This window comes from Gallinula chloropus (genome assembly GCF_964237585.1).
Source record: "Gallinula chloropus genome assembly, chromosome: 3".
NCBI lineage: Eukaryota > Metazoa > Chordata > Aves > Gruiformes > Rallidae > Gallinula > Gallinula chloropus.
In genome coordinates, this window is record NC_140087.1 from 46,368,177 (window position 1) to 46,380,825 (window position 12,649).

Genomic DNA, 12,649 nt, shown 5'->3' on the forward strand with positions numbered 1-12,649 from the left:
TCTGAGATTCTCCTGATTCAAAGCACACAATTCTTCACTTTTCACTGAGTGGCCTTTCTGCCAAATAAGGCACAGTAGATTGTCGGATAATCACAAGCATCCCAGTATTTAAGTCACTTTGAGGAAACTTCCTTCATGACACTAAAGACCAGTGAATCTGTGAGTGCCTCAATTCTCAATAAATGGCTCAACAACATCCCCACCAGAAAACACCTAGGTGTACATTCACTTCATTTTTGCCCCTCCTGGAAATCCCAGCATACAGGTCATCAGCCAGCAGGGGCACAGGTCCCTAAATTCAGCTAATTAAATGATATTGATCCCAGCATTGCCTAATCTAGATATCTCCTAGCTCCCAAGAACTGTGAAGGACAGATGGCAAGCAAGTTGATTGTCCTCTCAGACTACGCAAGGTTACAGGCACTACATAAATGTTACTGCACTAAAGAATTCATGTTACACTTTTTCACTCTAACAGCTGCTATTTAGCAATGAGAAATATAGTAACACAAAAACAAAATTAAAAAAACTATCCAAATTATAATTTAAGAAACCTCCTTTCAGATTCTGAAATATGACAGGGAATGTTCAGTTTAAGAGGATATATGGACCTTCCAAGACATTAGGCAAGGTATTTTTTACTCTCAGAAATGAAGCTACATAAAAAGGCCAGGGAATCAGACCTTAAATAATGTTACAAAAAGAGCAAGGCAAGAGGTGGGAAGTCATAAGTATACATGCCTCTGGAAATGGTTTCATCAGGGGAAACAGATCTGAGGAGTCTGTTGCCAGTACAGGACTTTCTTTTTTAGGAATGATTAAGACTATATGGCTTCCCATCTTGAATGCCAGTGAAATGGGATTTGTTAATCATTGGCATCAGTTGGCCTGCTGTTTCCATCTTTGGATAGTTTGGTAAAGAGATTTTCACTGCAGTATTTTAGCATGTGCTGTTCTGGACAGGAAGGAAGCCTAAACTAGACCTTCCATTCAACCACAGAAACTAACTTCTTTGGGTATCGTTTACAGACAGTGAAGTGATTGCATTTGTGAGGTGGTGGTATTCACAAAGGATAATTTTATTAGTGTCTTAAGTACTCCTGCTTTCTTTACAAGTGTTACTGTCCATGGTCTGCTACAAGATCAAACCACTAAAGACTGCAGACATTTTGTGCAACCGACAAGATTAAAGTTGCAAGTTTTTGAAGCGGATATTTCAAAAATCCTTAAGCAAGGATGGTCAATACTGATAAAAAGAAGGTATGACAGCAGCAAAACACTAATTTTGTTTTTCCTTACTGTTGGTAGCATCAGAAAAGGCATATCAGTAAAAAACACTTTTCCCCTATCTCCATTGAAGTTATCATCTGGAACAAACATCGCCTAAGATTTAGGACTTCTGTTCGGAAACCGGAAAACTTGATTTCTAAATAGTCTGGAATGGGTTGAATCAAATTTTTACATACATACATATATCAGTTTTAAAGTGCAACTCTGAAACTTCCAGTCGTTTTGTTTTCTTGTGCAACAACATGAAGCCAGACACCACAAATTAAGTCTCTTACCATGATTATGCCTCTCAAGACTGTTCTGATACCAGATCAGCAAAAAGTTACAGTCTTGGACCTGTTTCTAAAAAGACAATTTTTAAAATATTTAAGCATAATACCATAATATTTAAGCATAAATAATGAAAAGTTATTAGAGAAAGACTCCCACTACATCTCTGAGAAGGAATACCTGTCCTTGTCATAAAAGAATAATATACAATTATTATAGCTTAAAAAGAAATCTGTTCTGGTTTTGGTTTAAGTTTTGATAATTCAAAAGCTCTCTAGAATTCGTTGCTGAATTACTAGGCAAGAAGCTATGCAGTACTTGTCACTACTGAAGGATACACAGATATGATTGATAGCTGCTATAAACCAGACATAAGTGACTCCCACCAGCTAAAGGCTATCAGGTTAGCTCTTTCTCCCCTTTCCTACCTCCTTCTCCTTTTTCTCTTAACCAATTCACATCATTAAAAAAGGCAAAACCAGACAAACAAACAAAAAACTACTATGCAACAGACTTCAAGAATATTTCACACAACAGTTTTCACTCCAACACTTGCAGTTCCAGGCAAACAGCTTCACAAAAAGGTGTGAGGAACCAGCTGAAGTGGATATATTGAACCTGAACAGGGGGAATTTCAGCCAAAGGTTTGCAACATCACTGTGGTCACAGCTGCCATGTCAGAGTTCCTCACACCTCTAGTACTTTCTTCATTGAAAGTATGGCTCTTTGACCCAATAGCTACAACAGACACATGCTGAGGCAAAAACTGTTCGCTGGCCTATCTTTAAGCATGTTCCAGGAGAATCATCTAATCCTTGTATGATAGATGCTGTTTACTGCCACTTGAAAAAAAGATAACGCACAAACACAATTAGCCAATGAGGAGGCACACTATATAAAGATCCATGTGAAGAGCAATCAAATTAGCAAGATGCCAGCAACACGTTCCAGATTGACTGACCGTAGAGGAAGTCAATTATTAAATATTGAACAATTTCAAAGAAACCATGGCATATTTGTGTAACTGAACTCATTCTGTGCTTTTAGAAGAGAGATGGCAACAGGTAAATTTTGAACCTCTTTACCACATTCTTCAAATTGTGTTTTTAAAAAACCTAGAAACCAAAAACCACAACACCCAACCCTACAACTTTGTTACAGTTTTGAAATCTAGAAACAAATTCTTTGTATATTTGAGATTTTTAAATATAAAAAATTTAATAAAAACTGGCTCCAGAAGATGTTTTTTATTTCCTCAAACCATACACATATTAATAAGAAGTGTCACATATGAGTTAAGTGTTCTACTCACTTTAATGGAAGTCTACAAGGATTTACTGGAATAAGTGTATAAAACATACTGACCCAATTTTATCCCTGCTACAACCCCTGTAGCAGGGACTGAAATAAATGTAAGAAATAATTTCAATGAAGCAAAAAACAACCCCCTTCACAAGGGTAAATAGTGCACACAAAACTTCAAATCTATTCATGCGTATCGACTCACACTCACTATACACCCTTCTTCTGCTCATATCTGTCATTATGTAACATCAAATTTATGATGGCATAATATCAAAATCAGTGCCCTATGAATGCTCACTCCCTGTATTTTGATTTTCTTTTGTAGGTATCAAGTAACATGATTATCTCTCAAAGGGAGCTGCAATGAAGTGTTATTCATGCTCTCCATGCACCGTATGAAGTTTGCATAACTTCATTTCCCAATATTGGTCATAAGCTATCATATGTCAGTGACCAAACCATTGAAAATTATGTATCTCAAATTAATTGATTTGGCTTTTGGACTTGAAGAGTAGAGTGCAGGAAATAACTCCTTTGGCAAGAAAACACTCAAAACCCTCAAAGATATATCTGAAAATAGGAAATAACAACATTGCTCCAACACTGTATAAGCAAAATAGATTGTGGAAATTAATATTTATTTTAGATTCATTAAAGGGAGCTACCTGATCCCCTGTCTGTTAGAACAATAATGAGCAAAGCAGCTACCCAAAACCTTAAAACAAAGTATTTGCGTATATATACTGGTGGCATATCTGATATACTGCAGGGCTTTCACAATAAACGTCAATGAGAAATACTTCATGGCAAACAAGAAATAGCAGTGTTCCAATTTCTTTTCTTTACATTGTTCAAATGGTCTCTAGGAACAAAAATAACTGGATGAAATGAGAGGGAAACCCCCAGAAGAACATGCATTCATACCAAACTGATTACAGGAAAAGCTTTTCACATCAGTGCTGCAGGGTTATTGAAGATTACTGTTGTGACAAAATAGTGATTTCATAAAGAAAAAACCCCTAAAAACCAACCAAACCACATACAAAATAAAGGTCTTGCACCTGTGATCTTCAAACATGCTAATGCCTATTTTCCTTGCCCATGCCAATACTGTGGTATGATTTAAAATACAGGTATCTGTACATGCTAACATTCACCTATCAGAACAGTAGTTAGCTATCAAACTGTTGACAAATTATTGCCTCCCCTCCCCCCCCCCCCCCCCCTTAATAATCATTCACTTGATGACATATATCAACATGTAGGCACAGGTAACAAAAGGCTGTTACAAAAGCCAGAGCTCAGATTCATGTGCTTTCTATGTTTCAGCCATCAGCTGTACTGAGATAAGGCACTGACCTTTCTTCCCGAGTCACAATGGGAGAATACTCCGCTTACAAGCTTACTACTGCAAAGCCTTGTTGTTAGTGTAGAGAGAAAGTCACAAAAATTATGGCAGATAGGATTCAGTACCTTTCTCAACATTTGAAATATATTTCCAACAGCTCATAAAGTTCTTGCCTTTTCCCCTGGAAGCGTAAATAGCTCAAGTTTTAAGATCACTACCAGGGATAAAATACTCTGCAGGTTACTGGGAAGGGAGGGTAATACTCCATGAACTAGTTGATAGAGGAGCTTTTTCCAGGTTTCATCTTTAAAGGACTCTACTATGCCATCTAGGATTTTCATGTAATAAAAGGCAATACTTGGTCGTAATGAGAGTATTTCTATACAAAGAGACTTCAGGTGCCTGAACCACAAGAAATATTTTTCTGTGCATCTTGAAGTCAATGTGACTGATTGCAAATTGCTCACTAATGTAAAGAATGGCAGGCTGTTGCATTATGCAAACCCATCCACATTCTTTTGTATTCCTGTAGACGCAGCTACTTCCCTGTTTTGATTGTACAGTAACAACGGGGTTCACCTAATAAGCTATTCAGAAAACTCTTACACAGTATGCAGGTCATCTCCTGCCATTTCCTTGCTGTTAGAAGTTACATGAAAAATGCTTTCAAACATTGTCTGAAATAGGAATACTTAGAAGCACCTTAAATTCTCATAAAATATTCACTAGAGCTATCCATAGTATTGTTTCTATTGTGGTTCCAAACACAGCTAAGTCATGTACTACTGCTGCAGATGTCTTGAAGGAAATCTCTGCCCCACAGAGATTGAGTATTTTCAAAGTCCCATGCATGAAGAAGAAAAAGAATGGGGGAGGGGGATAATCACAGGTAGAATTAAAAAAAACCAAAACCCTCACATCCCCCAAAAAACACAACAACAACAAAAAAACAAAAACCAAACAAGAAAAACCCACCACCCCAAACTATTTTCTTTTACCAGTTATAATCAGTGAGCTACATGTTCTAACCTCCATCTGCACCATCCCAATCTTTCTCCTCCCACATCAGTGCTGAATTTGCGGGAATAGACGAATGAGTAAGACGAGAACATTGAAAGATACTTCCAGTCAAGAACAGAACTTGCATGTGGTTTGGGAACAGTACTGACATCCTATTTACTTTAGATTTGGCCAGTCTGGGACCTCTAAGCAGCTCCTTTCTCTACCTTTTGGGAAATGCTCTGACCAATTACTGGAGCAACACTTTCCTTCTGGAGTCCAAGCTGGTAGGGACGTAGCCTAACAGAGTACCTGGACAGTGGTCTAGAAAGAAGAGAAAAGGGGAAAATAGAAGCTAGCTTACGTGCTCCAGTTTGTCTTTCCTCCTCAGCCAGACACTGGCACTGTAGTCCTGCTGCTTGACAGTGCTGTAGAAGTTCGCACCTACTCTGCTGAGGCTTGGGGAAGGCTCCCTGGGTCTGCTCTTCAGCCTCATCTGCTCGAATCCCTCATGGGGGGATGAGGAGAGCCAGTCATGCCTGACTTCCATCTTGACATGACAAGGCAAAGTCCAAGGAAAAAAATCAGAAGAATCAAGAAATTAAGAGGCACTAGACGAAGAGGGTCCAAAAAAGAACAGGGTGGGGGGAGAAGAAAGAGAAAGGAAGCAAAAACACCACAAAAACCCCCAGAAAATGGGAAGAGAAGGAGGGAGAAGATGAGAAATAGCAAGGTAGGAGGCGTGGAAGGAGAAGAAAAGGCTGCAGGTACGAGAGAGGAGAGGACTGAGAGAGATGAAAGGGCACTCGGGAAAAAAGACGCTCCAAGATGCCGCTGCTTGTTGCCCTCGCCGCCAGCAAGCTGCAGTCCAGGACCGGCGCAGCGGGAAGCTGCTGCTGGCGGCTCTGCCGTCCCGGAGGCGAGGGGAGGCGCGGCCCCGCGCAGACAGAGGCCAGGCGGGGCTGCTGCCTCCAGCCCGCCTGCAGGTTGGTGCAGTGGAGGGGCCGCCGCCCGCCCGGGGATGAAGCCGGCTCCTCCTCCGCCTCCCCCTCCCCGGCAGCCACCTTAGGAGAAGCAGATAGCAGCACAGAAGCGCACGGCTTTCGCCTCTGGGAAAGCGGCTGCGACCCCCGCCGCCGCCTCCCTCCCCGCCTCCTGGGGGGCCGGAGGCTCCCCGTGTCCGTGGGGAACTTCACTCGTCCCCTCTTCCTCCGGGTCCCGGCGGAGACCGACCCGCTAGCCCAGACGCCGCCGCAGGGTTCGGCGGCCGATTGCCACTCCCTCTCTCTCCTGGAAGCCTTTGTCCGACCTCCCCGCTCCGGGGGCTCCTGCGGCACCGCCCCCCTGCCCTGCGCTACCCAGGGCGGGATGCGCCCCCCGCTGCCGCCCGGGCCCCGCCGCGGTGAGCGGGAGGTGCGGGGCTGCGGGCAGTGGGGCCACCGCGCCAGCCTCTCTCCGCAGCATCTCTCCGTCCCCGCATCGCCTCCCTCCCTGGGCAGGGGCTCCCGGTGTTCCGAAGCGTAACCTGACAGGCTACCGGTCCTCTCCCCGGATCAGCCAGGAAAGGACGGCGGTCCAGCGCGTCGGAGACGGGGAGAGGGAGGGCAGGAACCCCCGGGTTCAGATCTTGCGTGGAAGTCCTCACCCCCACAGCGGCTCAGCCAGCGCCAGACCTCAGAAATCACATCGCTTCTATGGTCCCGGGTGGACGGTAGGGCTGGAATACCTGCACCTGCAGGTACCTGACACCCCAGTATTTGTCTCATAAAAGACATTTTGGGGTGGCTCCTACAGTCCACTGCCTTCTCTTTTAGTAGAAGTTGGTACATGTCGCTATTTAGCTCAAACTTGTTTCAGCAGAAAAAAGGACTTTCCTTTTTCACACTATGAAAAGCCACCTCGCTAATTGCCCACACACTCTGCAAAGCTATATTAGGCACAGACAAGAAAACTTTCTCACATAACACCAAGAAATAATTATTGGAGCTCAGAACAGCATTTCAGGTTTTGGTGAATATTTGTTGGCAGACAATCTATAGTTTGCCAAACAACAACTGATATAGTTATTCAGGTAAAGTGATATTGAACTAACAGTCTATGATTGAACCCAATTAATTGAAAAATTGCCTTTGAATGGTAAAACAGTTCATTTAGACTAGGTGAGAACGCTGTAGAAGAGCTCCCTTCTAACCACTTCAGTTGAACTGAACAATCTGAGCAAAAGGTAGATTTAAATATCCTTATGGCTGGGCTCAAGTAGCATTACTGCAAGATATCATTCAGAAAACAGACATATGATGATGTTTTTCCTTTCGAAGCTCTAAGGTCAAAGACAAAATTCACATCACAGTTCAAAATTGAGGATTATTATTATTATTACTAATAGAGAACACTAATATTTTCACAAAATGCCAACAAAGCAAACTGAACAGTAGCAGGGGGTTGGTGTCACACCAAGAACCACAGTAGTGTTTTCCTCTAAAACCAAAAAGACAATTTCATAACATTTACCTAAATACTACAAAAAAAGTGTAATAAAATAGGAACAACCCCTGACCCCAATGTTATATGCAAATAATTTTTACTCACCAGCACAAAGAACTTGCAGCTTTCTGTCTAACAATGTTCTAATTTCTTCAGTTAGTGAAGTAACTCTAGGTGGTTCCAAAATGTTCAATACACTCCCACAACACCTTAAACAAAAATTAGGCCCACGTGACTCTACTGCATGCAGGACACAGCTGAAGGCACTGAGATTTAATGCATGGCAATCACAACTGCAGTAGTTTCAAAGTGGCACAGAATAACTTGGTTAAAAGCTTGCTAAACTCAGCTTTATAGGTGGATGACTGTTTATGCATTGTATAGGCTCATAGATGCACCTGCTACCAAAGGACTGGAATACATGCAAACATTCAGTCAGAAAAGAAGGGAAAGCAAAGAAAAAGCCTCTGTGTTTCTTCAAATATAACATCAGGCTGATGTTCTTTGAAAAGGTTTGCATCTGCTGTAACTAAGGACAGCTTCCTTTATGCTGGTTTTGTATGAGAAGGTTCGCATTGTTTCTTTAGCAGTATACAAAGCACTTCAAAACCCTTTCCTTATTCCTCTGCCTTTCTTGCTTATAGTGCTTGTAACTCTCTCTCTATATATATATATATTTATTTTTTTAAAAAAGGTTTTTAGTAGCACTCTGCAGTTGCCACCTGCATTCCTTCTTATCCCTTAATACTCTGACAAACCAGAACCAATATGCCATTGTCCTTCAGTACAACCTGTTACCCCATTCCTCCACATAAGTTGCATTTGAATTTTTTTGAAACTTAGGCTTAGCTTTTTTTGTAGGGTTAGGTTTTTTTACCTTCCCTACCTATTCTACCAGTAGCATTCTCTACTACCAGGTAAACTTCTCTATCCAGAAAAGTCACAAAATCGAGTGCTGATGCTGCTTTCAACCCCATGGCTATAAAGTGGGCTTGTTCATCTTTCCAACCACCTTCTCGTTTGGTACCTAGGTGTGCTATGCATACCTTTCTACTACTACTGCTGCCAAGATTGATATTACTCCAGTCGTATTCTCATTAGGAAAGAGAGAGAAAAGGAAAACAAGAAGCCTGCAACAAATCTATTAAAGTCATGTGAGCAAGCTATACTTATAAAGCCTTTGTTGCTTCCTAACCCCAAGAAACAAAGACGATTTTTGAGTGGAAAAATTAGGCTAATGACTATAAATTTTCATGTTTTCATGAAAATTTTGTTCAATGTAACAATCTAAGACTGCAATGTCAATCACTAGTGAATATATGGCCATTAATCTAATTTGAAAAAAGCAAAAGAGCTGTTTCCCAATCTTTCTTTTCCAGTTTCTTTCCAGTTAGGACCTACACAAGAAATGAAGCTTGTTCAAACCACAAGCAATACCAAGCAGCTTAATTCAGAGATAATTCAACTCATTAAAATTCAATCAGTTCTGTAGTAGGTCAGCAGTTCCAATTGGCTGTATGAGCTGGATTAAACTGCTGTCTTTCATGCAATTTTAAAATTACCCAAACACAAGTCCCTAACACCCTTTGCTTCTATAGGGAGATGACTATAGCAACAAGGATCCCAAACATCATTCTTACATCATTAGCAATAGATGGAAGCCATGCATATCGTAACATGTTTTTACTTCATTGTGGCTCATGCTACAGCTTTCTTTGATTCACTGTCATTTAACACCAACACTTAGAGAAACTCTTACTAGGCAACCTACTGAGCTTTCCATTTTCTATACCAATAAGATGAATGCTGTAGGGGGCAGAGTTAACTCAGGTCAACGCAAAGAAAATAATCAGGATATAAGGAAAAACATTTAGGCAGGGTTATAATACATTTACTTTTTTTTAAAGACAGCTTATTTTTCTTTCAAAAATTCCTGTCCAGACAAGTTTTAAAGGAGCTGCTTCCTGTGTTCCAGCTTTCTAAACATGCTTTTTGTTTGTTTTTATTTTTTTTTTAATTAAGGGGTTCTAGCAATACAGCACACATACAAGAGCTTTAGACCTTCTATCAATAAATGTCATATACCTAGAAATATAAACACTCCTATAGCAAAACTTTATTACAGCTAGATGGCTAAAATACTTGCACACACTTGCGACAGATTCAAGGCCTCCTTACAAAGTCCTAATGCATGCTGCAGAGCTGGACTGCACAAAAGCCCTGGCCCACTTTTGAGAATTTACTACACCTGACCAAAGCAGCAGGCAGCGATTGCTTGCAGGCTTCAACGGGTGCCCAGTCAGAGGGCTGTGACTGGCACCAACTTCAATAGCAGCACTGATCCAGAGAGCCAGGCAAAGAAGGCTACTACCACCTTCTCATCCAGTTCACCTCAACTTGCTTTCTCGTCTAGGAATTGCCAACAACATGCAGCTGGGGAGACCTTTGTAACCTCCTCCCAATAAGGGTGGTGCTTCTCAGATTAATTTACTAGTCCTTCAAGCAATTGTAGCGTTACCAAACCACCAGCTCCTTCCTGGCCACCCAAATTCTAGCAGCCTACAGAGAAAAAACCTATTGCAGTGGTCTGTTTCCTCTATGCTGACGGTCTTGCCATGCATGTCTCCCAGCCTATCTGTTCCTGCCTCCTAGAAGCAGCTGCCAGTTGCTGAAACATGGGTTTGCCATAGGGCAGGACCAGAGAGGGGGGGAAAAAACCCCCAAAGAAGAGCTTCCCACTCCACCGCCCCATGGTGTGATCTCCTACAGCACCATGCACAAGATTAGAAGAGTAAAACTCACTAGTAGGAAAACAGTAAGAAAAAAACTAGAGTGCTACATGGAGAGCTGCAAATAATTTCTGCTTTCCCAAATCCTATGCAGCATTATACACAGCCTTTGTACAGAATATTGGTATCTTCAGCTTATGGGCAAGACTTGAAGTCACAAGTGTGTAATGACAGGTTTGAAGCTAAAGTTACAGCAAAGGTTTGGAGTTGGAGGTGCTTCAGACTTCAGGTTATGAGCATACCAGTCACCTACCTCAGAAATAACATGGAAACATTGTCCAATACAGATATTGTTCCCTGCTGTAGTATCCCTATATCTTTCTGGATTCAGCTATTAACCAAACTCTTCTGTGTCTCTTGCCTATAATTTCAACCCCAAACTCTTTCGTCTTTGCATAATTCCTCATTTTTAAAAGAAAACATGCCTAAAACAGCCACCTGTTAGGAACATCATTACTCTCGAGACATCACCCCTCCATCAGATTTGGTTGTAATCAGTGATATGTTTCAGAACGTATCAGTTGGGGACTGACAAATAGCATTATCATATAAGCTTTGTTTTCTTTTGAAAGAAAATAAAAATATCTGAGAGATCAATTAGTGCATCTCCTATTTGAAGTAAAAGATTATCCTGCAAGTGTAATCGAAATTTTCAATTAACCTACCGGTCCAGGGCTAGAATTTTTCTCCAGTGGCATACTTTCCACCTCCATACAATGTAAGAGGGTGCTAAACTGACCCTTTGGGTCCCTCACGTGCTGAATGCAAACTGGTGTGGACTGGCACGCCCTCACTTTGGCCAGGGGTTGTGACAGAATATGTGATTTCTTTCATCTCAAAGCTGCTTCTCTCTTTCTCCTCTCTTTCATCTGTCCCTCCACACCCAATCACACATTGCCAAAGAACATTTCCAGTTCTGGGTCCTTGACAATCTTGTCCAGACAATTTTTCATCCTGCATCTTAAAATAATGCTCATTAGTGGCACATATTAATGGGGCCAAATTCTGTCCTCCATTACACCTCTGCGTCCTCACTGGAGTCACAAGATAAAAATAATTGTATAATGAAGGTGTAACCAGGGGGCAAAATTTGGCCTACATTCTTTAAAAATAAATCTGTAGCTGGCAACGCCTGCCCATGTCCTCTGAGAACAAGACCCTTTAAATTTGTGTGAAAGGCACTCGTTTTCTTTTTGTTTACTGGGTAGGTTCACATCCATCTCAGCTTGGCTTTCTCATGCTGAGTTTATCTGGTTGGTGCAGCCGAGTGCAATAGGCAGACTGCTGACAAGATCTAAGCTCTTGCTCTGAAGTGAGTAGTTGAAATTGTTCCAGAGGAGTGGTAGTCAGCTGAGGAAAAATACTGTAAGGGACAATGTTTTTTCCAATGAACTGGAACTGAAAGCACAGCAGGTGAGGGGTCTGTACCAGCGGAAAGAAGGATCTCCAGGGACTTAGGAATGCTTTTTCACTTTTACTTTCAACACATACATAAATTATGGTTGATAACAAGGGATATATTCTCTACATCTGCAGGATATGAAGTGGAGGGAGGGAAGAGAGAGAAAAATTGAACAATCTTTCATGAATGTTACTACATAAACAACAAAGAATACTAAGAGAAGTAAATCCAAACACAGGGTGGGGGAATAAAAAACAAAGAGAAGAAGATGTTTGAGAATGATTTCTTGTGGCTAGAATGGTAGGGCTGCATAGGTGTCCTGGTTTTGGTCAGGATGGAGTTAATTTCATTTGTAGCAGCGGATGGAATGCTGTGTTTGAGAGTAAAAATGGGAGTAGTGCTGATAACACCCTGATGTTTCTAGTTGCTGTCAGACAGTCAAGGACTTTCTCAGCTCTTCATGAGAAAGGAGGGGCGAAGCCAGGACAGTGACCCAACTGACCAAAGAGAGTATTCCACCCCAATTACGTCCTGCCCAGGATATCAGGGGGCGGATGGGAGGAAGGCCGAGGGCGGCTCCGGGACGCGCGGTTCTTGGGGGACGGTCGGGTTCTGGGACGGCTCTGGGTGGCACGGCCTGAGTTGTGTGGTTTGGTGAGAAACTGCATTGTGTATCAACAGCTTCATATATTTTTGCTCTAAAGTCCTGTTAGCATTGTTACATTGTATCTTTCTGTTATCTTAGTAAACGATCCTTATCCC

General features: G+C 41.7%; 1 protein-coding gene across 1 annotated transcript in view; it reads right to left on the reverse strand.

Moving 5' to 3' along the window:
* The window catches only part of PLD5 (phospholipase D family member 5), a gene marked incomplete at both ends in the record, with an annotated part of 192,144 nt that extends 186,382 nt beyond the window's left edge, over positions 1 to 5,762 (reverse strand). The window contains one exon of the mRNA XM_084262198.1: positions 5,577 to 5,762. Coding sequence (XP_084118324.1) covers positions 5,577 to 5,762 — 186 coding nt within the window. The remainder of the gene's footprint in view (positions 1 to 5,576) is intronic.
* Between the last annotated feature and the right edge of the window lie 6,887 nt (positions 5,763 to 12,649).